The sequence below is a fragment of the Carlito syrichta genome, unplaced genomic scaffold (assembly GCF_000164805.1).
Source record: "Carlito syrichta isolate Samal-C Ts95f unplaced genomic scaffold, Tarsius_syrichta-2.0.1 Scaffold287596, whole genome shotgun sequence".
NCBI lineage: Eukaryota > Metazoa > Chordata > Mammalia > Primates > Tarsiidae > Carlito > Carlito syrichta.
Genome location: NW_007231692.1, coordinates 25,477 through 51,100, shown reverse-complemented (window position 1 = coordinate 51,100; position 25,624 = coordinate 25,477). Strand labels below are relative to the sequence as shown.

Sequence of the window (25,624 nt, the reverse complement as noted above, 5' to 3'; positions counted from 1 at the left end):
CTGACATGTGGTCAGCAAGGAACGGAGTTTATTAGAAGGTCTTCCCCACAACACATAGTGTGCACAGTGCACTAACAGGCATACGGGGGCTTTTTTTTTTTTTTTTTTTTGAGTCAGAGTCTCACTCGGTCACCCAGGCTGCAGTGCAATGGCATGCTCATGGCCACCCCAGAGTTGACCTGCTGGGCTCAGGCGATCCTTCTGCCTTAGCCTTCCAAGTAGCCAGAACTGCAGGCACATGCTACCATGCCCAGCCTATTTTTTGATATGTTATAGAGACAAGGTCTTGCCAAGTTACTCAGGCTGGTCTTGAACCCCTAGGCTCAGGCAGTCCTCTCGCCTCGGCCTCCCAAAGTGCTGGGATTACAGGCATGAGACACCATGCCCAGCTGGGAGGCATTTTTTATTTAGATATAATTCATAGATCATAAAATTCACTTTTTTTTTGGTAGAGATGAGAACTTGCTATGTTGCCTAGACTTGTCTCAAACTCCCAGGCTCAAGCAATTCTCTTACCTTGGCCTCCCAAAGTACTCAGGATTACAGGCCTGAGCCACTGTGTCCAGTCAGTTCGCCCTTTTAAAATGTATAATACAGTGGCTTTTAGTATATTCACAAGGTTGTGCAATAACCACTGCCATCCAATTCCAGAACACTTTCATCACTCCACAGCCCCAAGCAACCACCAATTTCCTTTCTGTATCTATGAATTTGCTTATTCTGGATATTTATGTAATCAGAGTCCCACCATCAGTGGGCTTTTGTATCTGACTTTTTTCACTTATCATAGTGTTTTCAAGGTCTGTCCGTGCCACAACAGGTACCAATACTTCATTCCTTTTTATGACTGAATGATATTTCTTTGTATGGGATATAACACATTCTGTTTGTCCATTTGTCAGTTGGTGGACATGGACATTGTTTCTCCTTTTTGGCAATAGTGAATAATACTGCTGTGAATATTGTGTACAAGTTTTTGTGTGAACATGTATTTTCAGCTCTCCCAGGTGTGTACCTAGCAGCATAATTGCTGGGTCATATGTTAACACTTGAGGGACCACCAAACTGTTTTTCACAGTGGTGGTGTCATTCTCCACTCCTATCAGCAAGGTGTGAGGATTCCAGTCTCTCCACGCCCTCTTCTCATTCTCATTCTCACTTGTCATTGTTTGTCCCTCGTCCTTTAGTTCATAGCCATCCTAGTAGATGTGAAGAAGTAGCTCATTGTGGTTAGGTTTCCTTTTCCCTAATGACTAGCTATGCTGAGTGTCTTTTCATGTATTAACTGGGCATTTGTGTATCTTCTATGGATAAATGTCTGTTCAAATCCTTTGCCCATTTTAAAATTTAGTTGCCTTTTTATTGTCTGTCTGTGGGAGTTCTTTTCTATGTTCGGGATACAAGATCCTTATCATGTTAAATGATCTGAAAATATTTTCTCCCATTGGTTGCCTCTTCACTTTCTTGACAGAGTCCTTTGAAGCATAAAAGTTTTTTTGTTTTGATGAAGTCTGGATGTTCTTTTTTTCTTTGGTTGTTTGTATTTTTGATGTCATATCTAAGACAGATAGGCATTTTAAGACTTTACCCTTTGATCACTGTTCAAAACACTGCCCCAAAATGAAAACATGTTATTTTCTTCTACATCCTTTATTCTAAAAGCTACCCATAGTGGGGGAGCAGCAGAAGAAATCTGCTAATTAATTTTCTAGATTTGTAAAATATTCTTAGCTACTCCTTCTCTGAGCTCAGATTCTACCACTATTAGCTTATCACTTACCAGGTTTAAAATACACTCATGGATATATTTTACATGTCTGATTCTGGCTAGCATTCCTCAGTCCAAGCTGTCTTAAGTAATCTCATTTTTACAAGGTTTCTATGAGCCTGGGGTCTGTCCTGTGGAAGGGGCATGACCACCTCTGGTCTACAATGCGGGTTTTCCGCTTCCCTGAGGAGGCCTGCTCCCACCCCTGTACCACCCACTTCCTCTTCCCCTACATCAGGATGTGTCACCCAACATGTCCCTCTCTCTGCCACACCACAGCCCTTCGTAGTTATATGCTCAAGGCATTCTCAGAGGTTCTGGTCATTTCAAGTCTGCAAGTAACCTCCTTACCTTTTCCATGCGCCCAGAGATATATGTCAGTCATATCTGGAAATATAAAGAACAAGTATGCTAGTGAGACATTTGAACCCATAGATGCCAGCTAACACTGAGCTCTTCAGAATGTGAGGACATTCTTGACCCACTTCGTGGTGCACGTCTGCCAGGAGCAACCTACATATTTACATGGGCCCATGTGGCTTCCTTGCCTCAAGCATGCAGCCTCTGTGCCCCAGCCCCCGTCCGTCTCTCAGCTGTACCTTCTGCCACCCTCCTGTCACCCCAGGGCTCCAGTTTTCTTTCTCCTCCTGAAACACCCAGGCACTTCTAGCTCAGGTTGTTCTCAGGGGCTGCAGTGCACTGACACCGCTCACCCCACTCCACCAGGTCAGCTCCTTCCTGCCTCCAGAGACTTCTCTGACCTTGTCTCCCTTCTTCCTTGCTGGCACTCGTGTCACGAGTTTGCCTTATTCCCTGGACTTGTCTTTTAAACAAATTCTGCCTCCTGCTGGAATGCAGGCTTGTTGGGGGCAGGAGTGGCATCTGTTTTGTTCCTGATTCCATGCCTATCACCTGGCACAGATGAGCACTCAGGGCATATTTCTTGAATTGATTTTCTTCACTCAATCCACTTGAGTGAAGGTGGATTTGCTCTTCGAAAATGGCAGAGTTACTCGAGATCAAGTTTTCTTAGCAGACTAGGATGATGTGTAGAAAGTATACACACCAACCCCTGTATGTATAGGGCATTTTGACCATTCTCATATTCAGCTGATTGTCATTCTTTGGATAGTAATTCTAACAAAAGTAATTGTGTGTAAAAGCCTATTTTTCAGAAGCAATGTCCCTCCACAGATGGCATTTGTGTTTGTGTTTGACTTGAGTTCTTTAAATCCCTTCTGTCAGACTCCTCCATGACTTTCTGAAAATGGTGAGCTCGAGCATTTTGGTCTGTTTCTCGAACTAAGACCCTAAAAATAGGCCTCTTTTCAACTTTCCCTGGGTCTACGTCAAATGGACTTATTTTAATCATTATTATCTCTAACAACCCTTGGCCTAAAGAAGCTCATCCTGTCCTTGCAATGGGTGAGGAAAGGTCTGTTTGATGAATGCTGTGTTCCATTCTCGCCAGACAACTTAACTGTTATGAAATGTTTTATACAGTACATGCTAGAAAACCTTGATTACTTACATACATTCTGAAGAACTCTAAGACGAGTCCCTGTAATGAACCCCACTTGCATCGGCCAACACACTTGAGACCCTCCCATGTGCCACCCCCTCTACATCCAGAGGTGGTCCCTGGTCCTCATTCCTTTGCTCTTTGTCACTTTCCTGTGTACGTGTGTGGCCCTGCAATATGTCTCACTTGGCCTGTTTGAAATCCGCACTGTGTTCTTCAGTGACTTGCTTTTCTACTGAGCATTGCTCCATATTAACACACGTGCCTGTGGTTCATCTCTTTTTCCCGGCTGTAGACTGCATGCATCAGTGGGAGTTAGAAATGGTTTCTTTCTCCTGTTTTTTTTCGCTGTTGCTACGGAATACTGTAAACATCCTTGAACAAGCACATACATCCAAGAGTTCACATAACAAAGCATGGGATTACTGGCTCACGGAGCTTGCGCATCTGCCCTTTCTGGGACAGTAATGTCAAACTGCCTCCCACCAGCAGGCTCTTGAGAGCTCCTGTGCCCCTCATGCCCTTTGACATTGGCATTAGCACACGTTTTATGTTTTGCCCATCTAGTATATGTAAAAGGCTGTATTAATAATCTCTCATCATTAATGACACCAAGCATCCTAATGGCCATTTATGATTTATCTCCTGGAAATGCATGTGTCTTTTGCCCATTTTCTAATAAGTTATTTGTCTTTTTCTTTTGGATTTGTTAGGGGTTCCTTACATATTCTAGGAACTAACTCTTGCCAACTACAGGGTGCAGACACCTTCTCCCACTTGGTGACATGTGTCTCTGCCTCCTTTACGGTACTGTGGTGAGCAGTACCTTTTAATTTGAATGTGATCAGATGTACCAGTCTTCTCCTTTGTGACCCACGGGGTATTTTTTTTCTTTTTGGTTGGGGGACTCTCGTTTAATAATACTTTCCATACCCCAAAGTCATAGTATGCCCCAAACGTTTTTCTGAAAGTTTGATGTCACATATTTTCTTTTAATCTATGTAGAATTTTACTTTGGATTGAAAACTCCAACCTCTCCTTACAAGTTGCCTCTGACTAGACTATGTTTCGCAGCATTATGGCCGAAAGCGATGGACACGAATCCTAGACATTTGCCTATCCACTCACTGCATGTTGTGTAGGATGCTTATAAGCTAGGTAGATGAGTGACATCAGATGAATCTGACTCATATGATATCCTCAAGGAGTTTTTTGCATTAATGGTCTCCCCAAAAAAGATATGTCCACGTCCTAATCCCTGGAACCTGTAAATGTTAACTTATTGGACAAAGTGTACATGCAGATATAAGTAACCAAGGATCTTGAGATGAGGACACCATCCTGGGTTATCCCGGGGGCAATAAATACAATGACGAGTATCCTATAAGAGACACCCGCAGAAGAGGCCATGGAGACAGAGACTGGAGTGAAGTAGCTGCAAGCCTGAGGATGCACATGGCTACCTGGAACTAGAAGAAACAAGCACAGAATCTCCCTGGAGCCCCTGGAGGTCAGCAGGAGGCCCTGCTGACTCCTTGATTGTACAATTCTGGCCTTCCAGAACCAGTGAGAGAGTACATTTCTGTTGTTTTAAGCCACCCAGTTTGCAGTCATTTACAGCAGCCACAGAAAAATAATAAAAGGACATGGCCATACAGTGATGGTAGCCAGAGGTTATCAACCTCTTCTATTCCCTCATATACTTAAGGGATGGAACAAACACAGGCAGCAAAACCTGGGGAGCCAGAACATGTGAGAGGGGTGCATGGAAGGCTGGAGCCTTCCAGATGGTTCTAACACATGGCTTCCTCCCACCTCTCTGCTGATGACTGCCATGAGGTCAAGCGATTACAGTTAGGAGAAGGGCTGGCTCCAACCTTGGCTTGTGTCAGTACTAAGAGGCTACATGAGTTAAGAAAGAAAACCAGAGACAGGAATGTACACTGGCACTGCCTCTGGGGCTGCTTTGCCTGTGTGAGTATCGTGTCCGCTCTTGGGACATTTAGAGACTGTCCAGGCAAGAAGGGTTTCAAGGGTTGAAGAAAATACGATCTGCAATGTAGCTTCTTCCAAAGAGCTCTCTTTTTTCTTTGATAAAAGAGCTACTCCAAGATAGAAGGTTGAAAGTGCTCAATAACAGTCAACAAGCACATAGCCTGAAAAAAGAAATTCACATGGAGTAGTCATTGTTCTTCTGTGTTTTGTAAACTTAGCATGGTCTGTGGGCATAGCTGCAGCTTGAACATATGTTGATTTCTATAACCCACATGTATGTAAGTTGTGATTCGTCCCTGTTTGGGGTTTAGTTCCCAACCTTGCACAAGGCCTTGGACTTAGCACCATTTATTACAGAATTCAAGAGAATAGCTGAAAGCAGTAAAGGTTAGAGCACCTTGGTCCAGCCTCAATGCCATTACTGAGTCATTGTCATTCTAGAAAAGCACTTAAACTCTTTAAGCTTCCATTTCCTGATTGGTGATTTCCCTGCACATGGGGGATCTCCTGTGGAGGGATTTCCCTGCCACGAAGCCTCACACGGAGGTTTCCTCTGGCTTATTCATGACATTCTTTCTGGAACAGAACCCATAAGTCCATGTTGTAGGTCAGGGAATAGGAATCTCGATTTACATACTCCTCCTTTGCTAGAACCCAGGTAGACACGTCACTGTAGGGTTCTCTTGAATCTTCCTGGCAGTCCTAAAGCAGATTGGTGTCCCCATTCAACCCATAAGACAACTGAGGCTGGTCGCTGCAGCAGCTGGCTTTGAGGCCTGCAGCTAGTGTGGAAAGCAGCTGGAATTCAAACTCTGTCTTGCTTTCACCAAAATACCAACTCCCTCCTGAGTGCCATGCTGCTGCTGTCATTTCTACAAATTAAAACAAACAATGATCAGAATAAAGTTGGGACAAGTTTGGATTCTCAGGCACTTGCAACCCAGCAGAGTGCCTTGAGGGTCCCCAAAATTCTCTTGGAAATTTTTGATAACATGTAACTAGTAAAGACATGCAGCTTCTAATCAAGTTGGAGGATATTATTTGTCTGTTTATCTATTTATTTTTAGAGCCAAGGTCTTGCTATGTTGCCCTAACTGAACTTGAACACCTGGCCTCCAGCTTGGTGCCTTTTTTTTTTCAGTCAGAGCCTCACTCTGTTGCCAGGCTGGAGTGGTACAGTGGCACTACCATAGCTACCGCAGTCTTGACCTGCTGTGCTCAAGCGAGACTTGCTCCTCAGCCTTCCAAGTAGCTGGGAATACAGGCATGCTCTACCATGCCTGGCTAATTTTTTAATTTATTATAGAGATGAGGTCTTGCCATGTTGCCCAGGCTGGTCTCAAACTCCTGACTCAGACAGTCCTCTCACCTTGGCTTCCCAGAGTGCTGGAATTACAGGCATGAGCTACTGTGGCCAGCCAGCTCTTAATAATTCATAAAAATTCTGATATGAAAATGTAGAGAAAATGGGTCATTAAAGAAACTCAGAAATATCCAGAAACCAAGGTGGATTTTTGGTTAGTGATTTGAATGCTGTCTGAATTGAGTAATCATGGGGAAAATCGCTCTTTACAAAGTATTTTAGTATGTGTGGCTTTTAATAGGATAGCAATTCAGAACAAAAGTAAAAGTTTCACATTTATTAGTGGACTTTTTAAGAGACCAAAGGGCAATGACTGGTATTAAAACGGGCATTGGATTTGCGACCCTCTGCCTCTTCCAGCCAGAAGTCTCATACCATCCACGGACGGGCATCTACTCAGCATTCAGTCACATTTAGCATGTCTCACATGTGAGACTATGCTTGCAAGCATTTTGATGTCTAAATTAGAAATGCCCTTTGTTACAGCGAGTAGCCGGCACTGAAGCCCTCAGGATATTAGGTAAGAAAATGTCAGCTGATAGTGCTCCAAATCATCCTTGCTAGTAGTTCTACTAATGAATTCAGTTAAGATCCCAGGGCTGCATTTTTTAAGGTTACTAAAAGAAGTGATTTTTGGCACCCATGAGCATCTTGGCTGTTTCTAAACACTGCCAGAGTTGGGGTGATGTTTGTTTTCTCTTTGTCAGGGCGTTTACATGCCCTGGCTTGGGCCATGAGTGAAAATGTATTTTATGATCTCCTAGTCTCACCCAGACCCTAATGGTTGTTTGTCTAAATGACAACACCCAGTTTAGTACTGTTAACACTCCAGTTAGTGGGGTGGAAGTGTGTGTTACAGGGGCTTGAATGGCAAGAACCGGAGCCTTCTGTGAAGTAAACGGGATCCAGTTCTGGAAGCATCTTTGTTCTCTCCGTCTCCCATAGTGCCTTAATGTAGGGGTCAGGACATAAGTATTTACTGAATCCAAGACTCTCAAGACTTGATGCTTACTCCCTGCAATTGGAGGGCTGGACTTTCACTTGAAAGTCCAGACCTCTCAACCTTGACAAGGACAAGCATGTGACAGTTGGATAGTGTCATCCAAGATGAGGATGACGACTGCTGTCTGAGCTCAATTTGTATGATACCATGCACAGCATCACTTTGCAGACTTGACATGAGCTTGAACAACATAGCCAGTCAGTTCCCAGATACGTGTCTTCATAGAGTATTTAGCAAAATGCACACGCGTTTCTATTTTGTTCCCCATTGTCCCAGGCACTGTATGTGGATGTGTTGGACGCAGTGGGGCCTTTCAAGAAACAGCAGGACGGTACTAGGCAGAGCATGACAGGTCTTTAGAGGGCCGGGCCTGCCCTACCCCAGGCCCACGAGCAGACTGGAAACTGAAAGGGGGAGCTATGAATTGAGCGTTGACAGCGGGCCACGGTTGTCCGAAGGCTCAGGTGGTTGTCAGCCATAAGTTTAGCTCAGCTCTTTGAGTAATTTGTCACGCCTCGCTCAGCCCCTGCTGGGCCAGCACGTGCCAGCTTAGTGTCAGAGTGCCTGTTCGCCAGACGGCCACTCAGGCCTAACGTCCTGCTGTTCCCCGGACCAGCGGCTTGCAGGGGCTGTGCACGGAGGGCCGAGCCATGGCGACAGCCAAGTGCTGTGCAGAATAAGCGTGTTCATAATGAGACATGAATGGCATTAGTGGGTCCCTCTAGGATTGGGCCCAGGCGGGCGGCTCTCGCTGAGGAAGCTTGGCAGCCTGTTCATTAAGGCAAGTCACCAGGAGTTCACCTACAGTGGAGAAGCCAGCTCAGGCTCACGCTGCCCAGGCCTTGGGCAGTTGTACCCGTCTACACAAAAGACCATAAATCATCAGAGGGGCCACTTTGAAATCTTCAACTCATTTTCCTTGTTTGGAGTTGCATGGGAAACTTAAAGATAAATTCTGGCCTAGCGTTGTCCAGTGGCGTTTTCCATGGTGATGGGCATGTCCTATATATGTGACCCAGTGCAATCACCCCTGGTCACATGCAGCTGTCGAGTGCTTAAAGTACAGTGAGTGGGGCAGAGAAACTGAATTTTTATTTTTTATTGTAATAAATTACAATTTAAAACTCAGTGGCCACACGTGGTTCGTGGCTATTGTATTGGACAGCACAGCCCTCAAATGCCTCTAGTCTCCTCATGGCAGGAAAATCGCCCTCTGAGTTGAGAGAAGGTGCCTGCATTTAGACATTGGTGTGCAGACTTTGTGTGCCTATTTTAAATCACACACTCTATTGAAAGCTAATTGGTGGTTGTAATTGTCACCAACGTAAATTTTTTAAGAAGCCATTTTGAAATTATTGTTTAAAAATATAGTATGAAATGCTGGGATTACTTTACCTGTTCCGCAGCTGCAGATAAATGGATGGTGACCCACACTCCCTGTGTTTCTGGGGAATCCACGTGATTTTCAGAATGATGGAAACATGTCTGTTAACATTTGCATTGATAATGAGGAAGGGGAAGATGGGACGTCACCAAGTCATACCTGCACCGCCTACATCCATTGTCGGGTTGTCCTGATGTTATCCTGTCACTGGGAGTGCATGATTCACCTTCGGAGGAAACAGAAGCCATACACTAAAGGGGAAGATTTACTTTCTGCCCTGTGAAAGCTTGTCACACACAGCGGTCCTATTAAGACAGCTGGAAAGTTGCTTCAGCGTTTTATGCTTGTAAGTTTTATTGGTGACTGGTTTTTGATTACACATCTGAATGCTGTATGTTCCAGACTGCAGTTTTAATTAAAAGGTCATAGTCTTTTTTTATTGCATAGTGCACTCCTTGCTAGATTCTCTCACATAGTAGATTTTGTTTTCTAAAGCTCACAGATTACCTCATTAGAGGTTCTGACACCCCTTCCTCACCTTCTCATCCCAGTAACTTGCATTTTCTTATTTTTGAAAGACATGTGTACTGTCGTATCACTCATTCCTGCCTGAAGTATCAACCCATTATTTCTGTAGCCTGAGAACATTTTATCCACCAAAATAGGACGTGAAAGTGCAACATTGTCTCACAGTTGTCACAGAAAGACACTGCTTTTGCAATAAGTGTCTTCTGCTTGTGTTTGTTTCAATCAGATCTTATGACCTTTTGATATTATTCTGTAACTATTGTTTTACAGATTTTTAGTGATACTGGTGTTGAATGCAATTGAAGTCTAAGAGAAACTTACATCTCTCAATCAGAATTTTATTAATTAAGATGAATACTTAATTTTCTGGCAAGATGCTAGAGAACTTGCAAGATGCCTTTTTTACTCTCGGAGGTAAAAGTTGCATAACTGTGTTTAAGAGAAAGTGAGCGATGTCACTGCCATGCATGTCATTTTGCACATGCGTCTGTTTCCTTAACCAACGGCCACAGCTACGAGGAGCGAGCTCTGTATCTTGAAGCAATAATTCAGAACCACCGCGAAGTGATGACATTTGAGGATTTCGCAGCCCAAGTTTTTTCTCCCTCTCCCAGCTTCTCCCTCGGCGGAACGGGTGAGTGTCTACATTATTCTTCTCTCACGCGCTTAAGATGCATTCGAGCAGCAGATGTACACCTGTTTTTCACAGATAAATGCTTGCAAATTTAAGAAGAGCATTCTCCCTCTGAATCAACTAATGAATATCAAAAGGAATGATGACATTCATTTTCATTTGTTTTGTATCCGAGCTGTTCACTCTGCTCCTTTCTCCAGCTATCCTGTTAACCTCCGAATCTAGCAAGGTTAATGAACTTTTTCTCAGTAATGTGCTCCAGTTCATTCAGGAGTGTGGGTTTCTTGCTGAGCTGGGAATATGTTGTTTAAAAGCGATGCCCGAATCAGTGCTTACTTATCAAAAAAGAGTTCCTCACAGTGGAAGCCGTTGCCACTAATGCTAAATGGGGATTATGCTGCCGAGATGCGAGGGTCAGGGATTAACGTGGGAGACATGGAAGGACGGTGTCCCTGGGTCTGTCATTACAGCAGTGCCGTGTGCATGTATCTCTCTGGAATGGCCTGTGTGATGTGGACAAGCTGCCGACCAGAGCAACACCTGGTGGGGAACCCACTTAGAAACTAGCTTATGATCATTTTCATATATTAGGCCAATGACAAATTGCAAACATTTCCATGGATTTCCTTGTTTTGGGGCTTTTATTCTTTTTATATTTCTAATTTGGGGGAAAAAATGCATAATGCCACTTAAACTGATTATATGATTACTGCAGTTTTTTCCCCAAAGACTAGAATTATTACTTGTACATTTCTGTGTGTAATTACAGATTAATTGCCTTTCAGAGAGTAAATGGGATGTGTAGTCAATGCATGTTGAAAGTCTCAGTGAGAAGCTTCCTGTATCTTCTGCTGGTTCTGATGTAGCCACCGCAGCTTAAGAGATTTCTAACCTGTGTCAATTGTCTCCGAACACTGCCTGACTCCTTCTGTTCTGACTTGTTAGCGAATATCTTATACACAAAGTGAAAAAAAATTAAATTCAGTGAAATAAATCACTTACAAATAAAATCAGCCATGCATCATTGTTTAACATTGCTGGCCTCGGTCCGCGCCTCTCGGAGCTTTGTTGGAAGATAAGAGAGAGGCATGCACTGGCGCAGGGAGCCAGGAGCGGCAGGCAGCGGGCCTGGGAGATAAGCAGGCTGGCAGAGGTGCGGGCGCACGATTTGCATAATCACGCCTCCGCCTCCTGGTGAGACGTCCGGGGGAACACTGGGATGGCCTCTATTGATCTTTGTTGAACTGGAATACTAAGCAACACGAGCAAGGCTTATAACTTAAAGCTTTGATTAATGTTTCTTACATTAAAAAAGTAGAACAGCTGTGAATTGGATTCTTTTATACACTCTGCCAACCTTCTATCTAAGACAAAAAAAAAAAATCCATTTCAAGGGGAATGAAGATTTCATACCCAATCTGGCTAGAGATTTAGCATCGTTTCTAATTTTTTGGTGAAAGAACTTAAAGGATCTGTGGCAAAGCAAGTTTTTAAAAGTTCTCATTCGGCTTTCTGCTATCCTTGTGAGGCATTCCCTCTTCATAGGGTCTTTATTTTTCAGTGCAGGGTTTTTGCTTTGTTTTGAACCCTTGAAAAAGCACTTCATTTCTTAAAATTAAAAAAATAGTAAGTAATAACTAGATGTTTCCATTTCTGAACTTAAGTGTTATAATCTTAAGGTTATTGATTAAGATGTAATCAAAATAAACAATGCTATATTTTATTTTCTATGTATATTTTTGCCTCTATATAAGTTAGATCTTTTCCAAAAGTTCACAATTGTTTGAAGCAATTCAGTGAGTACATAGGCAATGTCTTAAGTGAGGTTCTAGGAGCAATGGGTTTTTACAACCTCTTCTTGGAAATGATCACCAGTAGGCTTCTTCACTTCACAGAACAAAGATTCTGACAGTACATAAGGGTGAGCATTGGAACTTTTATAAAAGAACATGCAACCTAACATGGGATATCAAGATGAATGTTGCTCCTTCCTCTTTTGAGATGATTAGCATCAGTATTACATGTTATAATGTCCTTGGTTTAGAGGACTCAATGTGGAGTGATTCAACATTTTATACACATATCAGACACTTGAGTGTGATTTTTAAGTCTGGGCTTAATGTTCTGGGTTCATGCTTTGTGTATCTGCCCATGATGACAACTCGGCAGGAACCAGGCATGCATCCGATGTGAACTGAGATGTGGGGGCAGCACAGCCAGGGGGCATGTCAGCACCGCAGACATGGACAAACACATGTTCTGAGCCATATCCTCACCTCATTTGCATACCTATTTTGCTTCTGAGGAGTCTCTCCCTCAGTCATACTGCTTTTACAGAGGAATACATTTTTGTTTATTTACAGTCTTTTTTATTTTCTTGGGACAAGTACAGTCAAACCCAGATGAGCCAGCCAGCTCAAACTAAGAAATTGAGGTGAAGTCTGCTCTTCTAAGCAACAAGCCAACTGGAAAAATTGACCCTGAGCAGCTTAAGCTCCCACAGTGCACTCAGGACCCAATCAGACCATCTCTGGCCATCAATGTCATCAAAGCAGGGCCTTGGGCTTCTGCTCACATGCATATGCACAGTCTGAGGAATTATGGGCCCCTAGGTTTCTTTGTATCCTCACCAGGAGGATCTTCATTATTAATGAAGAGAGAGAATTACCTGAACGCTGTATTTGGGCCCCACTGTGTTGTAGCAGCAAGCCAGAAAGCAGCATGCAGACCCTTCCATAGGGAAGACCCAGTGACCCCTTCAAGTCCAAGGTAAAAGTAAGAGGTATGTTGCATGCGATGGCCTGTGCTCAAAGGTGCCACTATTGGAAAATGTCCCCTGCTACAGAAAATGGAACATGCTCCCTGCCCAAAATGTCTGTGGCCCATCCAAGGAGCCCAGGGGGTAGGCCAGCCTAGTGAATAGCCTCTGTTCCTGAGGGTACCATCAGCTGCAGATAAGATGCAGGGACCAAGAGTGAGCGCTCAGCTTTTTTCAGAGAGTTTTTTTGTTTTGTTTTGTTTTGTTTGAGTTGGAGTCTCACTCTGTCGCCCAGACTGGAGTGCAGCAGCTGCTCCCGGCCACCGCAGCCTCGACTTGCTGGGTTCTGGAGATCCTTCCGCCTCAGCCTTCCGAGTAGCCAGAATTACAGGCATGCGCTACCACGCCCAGCTGATTTTTTTTTATTTATTGTAGAGATGAGGTCTCGCTGCCCAGGTGGGTCTCGAACCTGCGGGCTCAGGCAATCCATTCACCTCAGCCTCCCAAAGGCACGGGATTACAGACTGAGCCACTGAGCCCGGCTTCAGAGAGTTTTTTAAGAAGTATTTTTTAAAATCAGAAAATGTTTTTAAAAAAACATCATCTACGCTGTATCTGTTCCATCCATCCCTTATACTGACAGTGCCTGGTGTGTGATGGGTATTTCAACTGCTTTTTACCTCACCCTGTAGTTGGCCTTCCTTGATTGATTCCTTCCTTTATGGGCCAGCAATAAATAACCTAAAGGGCAGCCAGTATTAAAATATTGAATATAGTTAATATATATGTGTATATATATTATGTGTATATATACACACAATACATATGCATACACATACACACACAATTTCACACACACATATTGGGGTGAGGGACTAAGTTTGTGTTCTCAACTGTGTTACCCAGGAAAAGGGATCAGTAAAGAGACCTTTAAAGGGTTAACAGGAATGGGCACCCTGACTGCTGGGAGGGACTGATGTAATCACTGCAGCTCACAGCCAAGTGCATCTGTTCGCCATGAGGTCATTCTTCTGCATGCTAATGATTTGGAAAATCAAGTCTAATGTTTGACATTATCGGAACGGATATAAATAGTGTAAATCTTTACTTTTTAGAAGCTGCTCTTAGAGAACACAAGAAGACAAAAGAAACTTTAGCTTAGACTTAAGATTTTTTTCCAGAATTGTTTTAAAGATTGTATGTGAACTTTAACATCTTGGAGGAATCCACTTGTGTCTGCTGATAAGTGAAACCCAAAATCACAATTACAGTCTCAGCTAGCAAGCTGGCAGTCGAGGACTATAGGTATGCCTCATTGAATACCTAATTTTAAGAATTTTCAAGTGCCTTGATAAGAAGTTGATAAAGATGGATTTTTTCTAAGGAATGTCTAGTTATGTGAGTGGTTCATCCCATTATTCCTGAATTGATGTGTGTTTGCTGAAGATGCCGACACTATTTATGTTTCCTTCTACTTCAATATTGCTATGCAAAGCCAGCAGAGGGAGCATAGATCTTTGTTTATTTGCTAGTCCTACATAAACACAGCATTTGACTTCTCCAAGATATGGTCAGCAGTGTTTCCTCCTTCATGATAGAAAACTGTAAAGTCTCCAGGATTAGAACAAGTGGGAGGAAATTCCTCACTATGAGCCATCAGATTCTGCCACTTTTAATGTAGGTCGTATTTGGAGCTTAAGCCAGATTAGTCTGAGTCGGTTTTAGGATGCCGCTGCCACTCCTGCTATTGTGTAGCATTACAAGCTTTCATCCTTCCCACACGGCATGGATGCCCTCTTGGAAAGGTTTATTATGCTCACCTACCTAGGAGAAAAGACTTCTGCAGTTTTTTTAATCCAAAAAATCATTGTATTAAGTTTGCAGAAACTTTTCCAGCAGACTCTGTCTGGCATCACTGGGTCATTTTGACAGCCAATGAAATCTTCTAAAATTTCAGACAGACACTTTCATGGTAGACATCAGTCCCCAAGTGAATCTGAGGTGTAGATGCTACACAAACTCCTCTTGTAATTCACTGGGTCTAGCAACACCCAGCTTTTGCTGACTGAGACCTGCACACCATGCATTGTTGTCATGTTGCCAGGACGTTGCAGGCTTGTCATTCTGCACGCAGACCTTGACAGGAATATTTCTTTGGCTCTTCCATTGGGGAGCTAATAATCAGGCTAACCTCCTGAAATGGCACAGGTAAACCCAGAAAAGATTTCCCTCATTCATTGAAAGAATGGTCATGGGCCAAGTATGGTGGCTTACACCTATAATCCCAGCACTTTGGGAGACAGATGTGAGAGGATTGCCTGAGCCCATGGGTTTAAGATCAGCCTTGGCAACTTGGCAAGACCTTGTCTCTACAATTAAAAAAAAAAAAAAGTCAGCATTGTGGCACATGCCTGTGGTTCCAGCTACTTGGATGGCTGAGGCAGGATTGGCCAAGCCCAGCAGGTAAAGGCTGCGGTGGCCTTGAGAATGCCACTGCACTCTAGCCTGGGCAACAGAGTGTGACTCCAAATAAAATTTAAAAAAAAAAAAAAAGAATGGTCATGTTTCCATCCTCTCCCTCTGTCTCTCCCTGTTGAGGTGGTCTTATTATAGTTTTAACTGGTAGCACTTCTTTTTTTATTTTATTATTTTAAAGACGTGGGGTACAATAACTGGTAGCACTTCTTATGCATCTTATGGCTGCCACTTTCTCATATCTTTGCTGAAACCAGCAAAAACCTTCAGAGAATGTTGAACTAGAAGAGCCTTCAGGAAATATCAGGTCTGACTGCTTCATACTCACTGGACTAAGCTGAAGACCAATACGTGACAGGGCAACCCAAAGCCAAGGGCAAGTTGGAAGCAGGGCCAACCCAACCCTTACCTCCTGTTCTGCATGGAAACACTAGCCTGGTGCCCACCCTACAGAGACAGAGCCATGGCTGCTAGCTCTTTAATAATATTAAAGGCCAAGGTTGAATTTCTGAACTCCATTCAGACCATCCAGAAATTTTCCTTAAATACAAGTTTTCTTGCATCACTGCCTATTGAAGAACTCACAGCCACCCCCCTCCGTACCCCCAGCATGCTTGGCTGTCATGGGCCAAGATGTTGCTACACATCCTGCAAACAACTACCATGCACAGATGTTTCTTCCACCCATCATCCCTGTGCACACAGTCCAACTTTTCCCTTCCTTATAGCCACCTCGATTTGACCCCTTTTGCTTTTATTTTTCCTACAATTTAAGATGTATTCTCTTTAAAAGATTATAAAGCATTGAGAGAACATTTTTAACCACCAATCATCCTGTCACCCAAACCCAGTGGTGCTTGGCTTAGGCTGCACTTGGAATCACCTGTGGAGTCAAAGAAATACCAATGCCTGGGTCCCTCCACCAGCGACTTGGACTTATTGGTCTGGGGTATGACTTGGGCATGGGATTTAAAAAAAAAAAAAGAGGGCATTTATATGTGCAGACAGGACTGAGAACCAGTGTCCTGAATCAGGTCATCTCTATAATAATATGTAGGCCCTCACTTGAAGACCTTGATTGTTCTTGGCATATGTAAGGCTTTACCCTGCATGCACGTGTGTGTGTGTGTGTGTGTGTGTGTGTGTGTGTGTGTGTGTCTTCTATCTACAATCACAAAATTCTTTGAGGAATGATGCGCAGAACGTATTTTAACATATGCAGTAGCATATGTAGGCTGCCACTTTAAGCAGCAGGTATATCCTAGACCACAGACATGTAGTCCTTATGCAGGATGCCAAAAAAGTACCTGTAATCACATTATCACGTTCATCCGTCCCCATCCTGCCCAGGTGCCCTGTGAATGTGGGCTGGCCATGAGCAATAGCCAAGCCAAGCATGCAGCCCGGGTCTGGAGAAAGGAGGGAGGCCCAGAACCTGGCTCATCCATGGACTAGATGTGCCATGTTGAATAACTGAGACTTGATTCAAGATGTAAAAGGTACTGAGGATGTTAAAGAGAGTCTTCCTGGCCCTGTTTAGCACTACATTTTGCTTTGTGGTTATTCCTCCTGCGGTCCTTTTAGTTATTTTACTCTCCTCAGTGTCAGCTCTAGAAAAAGGGAGAAAGAGATGAGACAAACGTTCTTTCCATTTGACCAGCTAGAAAACACTCCTGCCTATCCAGTGTCACCATCTCTGTCTTGGCCTTCCGTACCCTTGGCAGCTGCCACTGAGCAGGACTGTGTGGGGGTACTTCAGGGGACACAGAGGCTAGGGGGGGACCTTTGTAGGCCTATATCTCCCCATCCCTTGTGAAGCTTGAAATCTTGTTGGAGACAAGCAGATACTCATAGACCACCAAAAACAAAAAAGCTATTTGTTTATAAGCCCATGTGAGTTTGCTCCAAACTATCATTACCTATCAGAGAGACACAGTCAGCTAATAATGGATGAAGGGGTTGAGAGTTCCCCAAGATGTGGTATTCACCTGCCCTGTGAGCCTGGATGAGAAGGAAGACTTGCCCCATGTGATAGATATTCTACCGAGCATCCTGCCAGCTGGTTTCAACTTCCCCAGTTGCCCAAGGTCTCAGAACTGGAAGGCCCAATGATTAGAAGAATAGGACAGAGGGTGACAATTGTAGGAAGAGCAGAAAGGAAGAAACCATACCTTTCAGAGCCATCATGGAGACCCTCCCGCCCTAGGGCTGGTGCTGAGACTAGGGGTGGTCACGTCTTCCCAGAACGAGGACGAACCTGAGATGATTCACCCCGAAGTGTTGACATTACATTGAACTTGTTCCTTTGGAAGAGCACTGAAGGTGCTGCGTTTTCTGTGAAATGCTGCAGTGGGTTACTTCTGGGTTTCCAGACCGTACGGGGTTCTAAGTGCAGGCAGCATCTCTCTCCCACCTAACTGGTAATTACGGCTCAGGGGACGCTTTAGCAGTTGCCAAGAGATAGCCGGCAGGTACCAAGAATTTTTCTCAGAGACAGTTTTCAGAAATGACTCTTAATTAAAGCGTAGTTGAAACCTTGAGAATTAGTTCCAGAAGTACCCGGAGCTGCTGACACCCAGGTCCACAGTCTTCTTGAGCTGTGACTGTGGCCCCCGTGTGCTTCCAGCCTAGTGGGCGGTGCTGGTACAACCTCAGCCATTGGGTGGTTCCTGGAAGACTCCGGCGCTTTGCTGGAATTCCTACTCAGCAACGATCAAACCAAAGCAGAGCCAAATAGAACCTCTCTCACTAGCATTTACATCTGCTGGTGGAAAGAAGAAGAAATATTTTATACTATCCTTTTCCAGAAAGCTCTAGGGATAAGAACCAGTAAATAAACCTGTGAGTTGCATCATAAAGAGAAAAGCTAGTTCCTTTTTACCCATCAGCCTTTAAAGTTCCTCAAATGGCTGGAGAAAGAAATCCTAGAAATGGCAAACATTCCAGTTTATATTTAAAATATAGATAAATTTAAAATACAGATAAACAAATGTATGTATTTACATCATTAACATGGCCAAAACTCACTTCCCAGCTCATAGAGACCTGATAGCATCTCTGTAGAGAATGTCAAGAAAGAACAGGCAAAAACCCGATTTTGCGACAACCTTGAGAATATGAGCCAATAAGATCACAGGTGTGCAGCAGGCACCTTCTACCTACCTGCGTCCCTCAGATGGAGGTTCCTCCTGCCTTCCCCAAATTGCTGGGCTGATACTGTGGTGGGAACCGGGGGCCTACACCATGCCCGCATCTGTCTTCTCCTGAGCAGGACTGAGTGATCCAGGGTAAGCCGCACGGGTCTCCCTCGGGAAAGCTCTGCTCCCCTGTAGCCTAACCTCAGGCACAGCCGATGCATCCACACCTGCTTTGCCACTGTGGCTGAAGCATCTGGGCAGACCTACAGCCGGTACATCCCAGCGCCGGTGCACGGTCATCAGGGAAACCAGCTTCCTAGCTGGGTCCCTGGGGTACAGAGGAGGCTAGAGAAGCCACAGGTTCCAGGGAGCTCCAGAGCCCTCCACTTCATGTCTGGGCATGCAGCCCCAGGAGACTGGTGCTCCTGACCAGGCGACACCCGCTAACCCAACAGCAGCAGGGGCAAGTCCCAGAGGACAGAGGCCACCAAAGGAAGAGGCAAGCAATGGGGATCTGCAGGTCTGGGCGACTCTGCTCTCTGTCCTGGTTACCCGAGCATGTTAGAGGCCATGTGCAGATATAAAGCTCGGGTCCGGAGAAGGAGCGTGCATGGCCCCAGGACTGGAGCTGGACACAGAGGCTTACCTTCTGGCTGGGGAGGATGGTGGAATCAGCTGTCAGGAGCTGATGGGTGCTGGGAAGAGCAGGACAACAGGAAAGAAGACTCAGGACTGCTCCTGAGGAAAATAAAAACCCAGGACTGGGGCACACCCTAAAATAGGGGGCCAGGGAAGGGCTCACTGAGAAGGTGACATTTGAGAAAAGACTTGAAGGAGGTGACAGAGCAAGCCTTATATGGGACTGGTGGGGGTTGGAGGCAGGAAACAGCAAGTGCAAAGGGCCTGAGACAGGAGCTTCCCTGGCACATTCAAGGAACTCTGAGAAGCCTGCATGGTTAGATCTGAGTGAGCCAGGAGTGAGGAGGAGGAGGAGGAAGGTCAGAACCTCCTTGTAGACCAAAGCCAAGACCTTGGCTGTTGCTCTGGTAAAATGAGCCGCTATCCAGTAGTGTTAAGCAGTGGGCTGTCGTGACATGGCTCTCATTTAAAAGGTCACTCTGGCTTCCTGGGGTGGATACCGTGGGGGTAGGGCAAACTGGACAGCATTACCTTCACTACATGTTCCTACATAATACTGGTTTGGCGGTGAACAAATGTGACTGTGCAAGAGGCGTTCTCCTGAGTGTTCTCTGTGCGGGCCCTCGAGGGGCCCTCAGGGATTCTCCCTGCCCTAGTGCCACACGACACAGGCCCTGCTGTCCTGGACCAGCCACCCAGGAAAGGAGCTGTGTGTCCCACTCTGTCCTTGAGGCCCCACAGACACACCTCCATGAAAAATCTTGTAGGTAGCCACGCCCAGGGCACAGAATTATTTCAAGAGACTCAAAGTGGCCCCATGATGTAGAAGAGCAGAGGCTGGGGCTCCTAGGCTTGTTTCAAACTCTTTTTTTTTTTGAGTTAGAGTCTCACTCTGTCACCCAGACTGGAGTACAGTGGCCGCTCCCGGCAACCGCAGCCTCCACCTGCTGGGCTCCAGCAATCCTTCCGCCTCAGCCTTCCAAGTAACTGGAACTACAGGCGCGCGCTATCACACCCGGCTATTTTTTGATTTATTGTAGAGGTGAGGTCTCGCCAAGTTGCCTAGACAGGTCTAGAACCTGCGGGCTCAGGCAACCCACTCACCTCAGCCTCCCAAAGGTGCGGGATTACAGGCTGAGCCACCAAGCCCGGTTAACTCTCAAACTCTTAAGAGACGGTCTCTGGAACAATCTATGACTTGCCACCATTCTGTATGCAGGTGTAGAGATTTGCAATTTACCGAGCACTCTCCCCAGAGTCCACCTGCAGTAGGGCAAGAGTCACCTCTCTGGCAGTTGAGGAACTGGGGAGGGCTGGTTTTTTTCATCATCGAGTGGCTGGTCATGTCAAGGAGGACTAAGCACCAGGTCTGTCTGTCCTCTGTGGGACTCATTGCCCCACCTGCAGACTCCCCACCTCTCAGTGCCTGCTGGGGGATCCCCACAGGAGTGAACAGCTGGGTGGAAGGAGGAGCCCTTCTTCAGCGATGAAGGCAGAAAGGACTATTTTATAGGATTTACAGCCTGTGCGATTTGTACAGGGGCAAACGCCCACCCACTTTGACACAGATAACGAGAAAGTTAACTCAAGTATTGTCTGCTCCAGAATTCAAGTGGAAAGAATTCACATGCAGAAGATACCTTAAATAAGAACCAAAATTGCTGCTTTAATGCCTGAAGACAAGACAGTTTTTATCGGTAAAGCTACCAGATAGTTCTATTGCTTCTGTCATGTTTCCTCAGACAAATGCCTAGAACTCACTGTGCTCCCACAAGTCACTGCAGACTTAGCTGCTACATTTTCTTGAACTGCTGATTATAAGGAAATTTTGAAAACTAGTCCTTAGTGGCACACACCAATCCTGAGCTGCTTTAAGACAGATAAATTCAGGTTAGAAGATGCCCAAGAGACAACCTGGAATGGGAAAGAAGCCACTGAAGTGTCATCCCAGGGAAGCCCCATCGGCTCGGGGGGCATGGCACAGAGTGTGTGGCACTGCACAGGAGGAGAGGTGCTGTGGCATCTCTGGGTCTCATCCCCACCCCCGGTCCCCTGCTTGCTTGGGTGCCTCAAGGGGGCTTAGTCCCCTAAATCTTGGCACCATTTCTGTCGGGTCACTTTTGGAATAGCGAGAGCAGTGGTGCTATCCAGACTACCTTCTATTCCATTCTGCCATTCTTGTAGAACAGCATTAATGAAACAGAATTCACATATCATGCAGCTCATCCATTTCAACTGTACAGCTTCATACTTTCAGTGTATTCGCAAAGTTGTGCAGCCATCACCATAATCCAACTGGAACATTTTCATCCTCCCTAAAAAAAAAAAAAAGAAAACCACCAGTCATCAATCCCCATTCCACCCATGTACCCCCCAGTCCAAAGCAGCCACGGATCCACTTTCTGTCTCTGTGGATCTGCCTGCCCTGGACATTCCTTGTCACTAAAACCCAACCAGAGGCGGTCTCTGGTGACGGCTGCTTTCACGTAGCATGCTTCAGGGTTCACCTGTGTTGCAGCGCATGCCAGGACTTGGTTTATTTTTATTGCCAAATACTCTGTAAGGGTGGACCCAGTTGCGCTTTTCCATCCACTGGCGCACGGACATTTGGGCAGTCCCTGCTTTGTGGCTGTTGTGACTATTGCTGCTGTGAACGTTCACGCACTGTTTTGCCATTGGCTGGTGTGACTTCATTCTGGTGAAATGCACAGCTTCCCACAGTGAAATGGGATTCACGTTCTGTCAGACAGTGAGAGCATCTGGAAACCTTCCTCCATGACGGCCTGACAAGAAAGCTGACACCAGTGAGATACATATTTTAAATGTATGACTTAATTTAGTCAGAGACCCATAAGAACACATTGTGGCTGTGGAAGGGAAAGAGAAAAATGTCAGGAAAGAAGTTCTTTTCATGAATGTTCCACCTGTGTGCTTAGCCCCTGCACTGTGTGTGTGTACAGGAACATGGGACATGCACCCTCCCATCCTTCCTCCCTTCCTGACAGTCCAGCTGTCCTAGCTTTCTGCCTCAGAACCAAAGTTGATGGGCAAGACCAGCAACCAAAAGAAAGAAGCCAACCCAGACCAGGGCCGGGCCAGAACTCTGCCACTGCTGCTGGATTGGAAATACTAAAGGCAGCCCTGGGCCATTTGGAGATGCTAATGAGGCTGGCCAATTCCCACCGGTCTTGGGTTGCCAGCATTGAGTGTGTAGGCTCACCCCAGCCACTGCCCGCACCTGTTCCCTTCTGAGATCCACTCCAAAGGGGCTGAATAGCCCAGCCGCTCTCTGATCTCTCTCCGGCCGCCTTCCCGCTGGTAGGACATTAAGCACTTGCCTGGCTGGGGCCGAGTCCACTCTCTCTCCAACCATGCCAGCTCTCAGAATCATCCTCCTGCCTAATTATCTCGAGCCAGTTAATCATGTTCCACACTGGCTGCTCAGAGCAAGGATCCAGGGAGAGGCCGGGTTTCTTGTCCGGCCCTGCCCGGTGCCATCCCGAGGGGCAGTCCTGGAAGGCAGTTGTTCCTCGGAGATGAGAAGCCCAACTTCCATCCTGGCCCTTGCCATCCCAGTGAGGACAGCTGGAGGAGACCTGCTGTCAGGAGACCCTGACCCTGGACAACCTCTGCTCGGTAGAGCAGTGGGGAACACAGTGTGCCTCCAGTTAGTCACTGTTCCCTGTGTTCTTTAAATCCCTTTGACACCCAGAGTATCAAAGAAGTCACACGAGGTCAAAGAAGGAAGGCTTCTTTCTTTCAAGATTACTCCTGGATTCCCCAGGCACAGACTCTGTCTGAGCTGCCAGTTGGCCCCAGTTTGGCCCCTTGGTTTCTGAGTGAAACTGAAGACCTCCCAAGGGACCTCACTCAACAGCCCCACATGTGAGCAGGGTTGACCCCAATCCCAGCACCACTGCTATGTAAAAACAACTTTGATGTGAGACACACAGGAACCCTGCAACTCAGTGTCTCACAGCATTGTTCCCATGGTCACCTACTGTGGAGCCTCTGATGACATGTGTATGTCCTAATTTGTCCCCTCCCCTGAAGCACCACAGAAGTACTGGGTATCTGTTTCTTTACGGTACTTATATCTGTGCTTTATGCACATAGAGGGGAAGATGCTTTCGCCCCCAAGGAGTGCCATCCCTTGCTCAACTGCATGCTATAACTCCTCCCCCAAGCCCCAAAGGCAATGGTCTCATCTGCTTTGTTGGCTGCTGCAGCCCAGAACCTAGAACGGTACATGACAGCATCTGGAGCCCAGTTGATGAAAGGATGAAGTAATTACACTCCGTGTCTCTCCGTTTCCCCAGGCATCACATGCCCTCAGCCTGTTCCCATCCCTTAGCCCCATGCACAGTGCTCTCTTCTGGAGCCTTCCAGTGCAGCCCAGGTTGGCGGATGGCCCATGCTTGCCCCCAGGGATGTGTCAGGAAGCTGACAGCACTCCTCCGCTCGGGTGACTGGAACCCCACCCTTTGGGAGCCCTGCCTGTGTGTCAAGGGCAAGTGACATTTGAGCCCTATGGAGTAATCAAGGCAGCCCCCAACTGTCTTGCCTTTGCATCTCCTTAACTCAACCATGGATTGACACTCTTTGTGGTCCAGCATACCACACCAGGCTGCGTCTGGGGACATGCGGGAGAGGAGAGACGGGTCCTCATCAGCAATTACAAACAAGTCCTCCATTGTTAGCGTGCCATCTGCTTTCTTGGTCCCCACCAATCAGGTGCCTGGATGTGCAGCATAGCCAGGGCTGGGGGCTGCAGGGAGGGGGGTGAGATCAAGGAGCCCTTCATAAGAGCCTCTGCGCATGCTGTCGAGCAGCAGGAATGTGGCACTCTGCATACTGCACCTCCTGTCCAGGGAGGCCACGCAGAGCCGCCCTGTGTGCTGTCCTCCATGAGAAGGGTCTTGGGGGACAGTAGGGACTCTAGATGGTTCCGCTATCCAGAGAACGCACAGAAAGCACTCCAGTCTGTTACCAGCAGTTGGCAACAGCCCAGAACGTCTTTTGCCCGAGGGCAAAGCCACCACATGGAGAAGGGGCAGCTAGCAGTGGTTGGAAACCAAACCCAACAAGACAGAATGCTTGTGGCCTCCCACGATCCACTGTCATCAGCTGTTGAGCCTGAAACTCTTGACCCCAAATACATTTCTTTTGAGGGAGGTGGATAATTTTCTTCACTCGATTGGGAAATTTGGCTTCATAGAAATGCATGTTTCTGAGCATCCAGCTAAGAGGATGCCAGCAGTCCTCCTTCCAACTTAGAAAATCTTAGAAACTAGCCTGTCTCTGTGCCAGTCTTAGCAGAGGGGGTCAGAAAATCCAGATTTACACCTGTGGCCATGCAGACGGTGGTCCATCTTGCAGATAAATGTCCTTCCGGATTTGATAGTGGTCTAGTGACACCGAATCCAGGAGAGTTGTGGGGGTGGGGCAAGAAGCCACAACCTGATACAGAAAGAAGGCACATTTTCCAAGGAAACCAGCCCCACATAGGAAGCAGGGTGGTGTGATGGGATGGGGTGACTGGAAGACCCTGTCACAAAGCACAGAAGAACCAAGGTCTTTCCTTGATGGGGTGTCACTTCTGAGGGCATGCAGCTCTGTGGGTGAGGGGAGCGAGCTTGTGGTCCAATTTCGCCCTTGCAGGATCCCTTTAGAGCCTTCTGCATAGCACGCTGTATGTTCTCTCCCTGGGGATGGTCACATTATAGGTGACACTAGTGCTGAATTAACACACCAGGTACAACCCAGAAACCATCAAATGAAACCCGGAGATGCATACACTTGCACACCCAGTGGGCTTCAATTATTTTATTCAGGTCACTCATTACGTTCCAAATGCTTGTTTTGAAAACTCTTTTATCTTTGACCATATTTTAGACCAAATCAGTCTGGTAAGGTTGGATGCCAAGAAAAGGATCCAGCTGTCAGCACTGCTTGGCTTCTGGAGGGCACCTGACAAGGTCTGCACGTAGACATCTTCGCAGTGCCTGTGTCTGTTGCATTTCATGTTTGTAAATGTGACACCAGCTAGAACTCTATCCTACCAAGTAGTTTTTGGAGTGAATTTCAGGTTCTTACTGATCCGCAAGGCTTGCTCAGGCACTCAGGAGTTAGGGTGTCACCAGCACTGTGCTCGCTCCCAAGTGGAGCTGTGGGGGCACCCTGCTGTCATCATCTGATCTTGTGTTCTTTCCCTTCAGATTAAAACACGCAAAAGTCTAATCACAACACTGGAGCAAGGTAAGACTCCACTTCAGCAGATCTGCCCACCCTCCCTGCCTTTGGGGAGGGGGAGATCTCCAGACCAGCACCCCCCCCCCAGCGGGCTGACTGCAATGCCCCCTCCCGCCTCCCTGCCTCTTACCTCCTGCCTCCCCTCCCCCCCCCCCCCCCCCCCTCT

The 25,624-nt window shown here is 46.2% G+C and overlaps 1 protein-coding gene across 1 annotated transcript in view; it reads left to right on the top strand.

Moving 5' to 3' along the window:
* The window catches only part of LOC103254866 (ral GTPase-activating protein subunit alpha-2), a gene marked incomplete at its 5' end in the record, with an annotated part of 126,663 nt that extends 101,198 nt beyond the window's left edge, over positions 1-25,465 (top strand). The window contains 2 exons of the mRNA XM_021709892.1: positions 10,076-10,197; positions 25,425-25,465. Of these exons, the coding sequence (XP_021565567.1) occupies positions 10,076-10,197; positions 25,425-25,429 (127 nt within the window). The remainder of the gene's footprint in view (positions 1-10,075; positions 10,198-25,424) is intronic.
* Between the last annotated feature and the right edge of the window lie 159 nt (positions 25,466-25,624).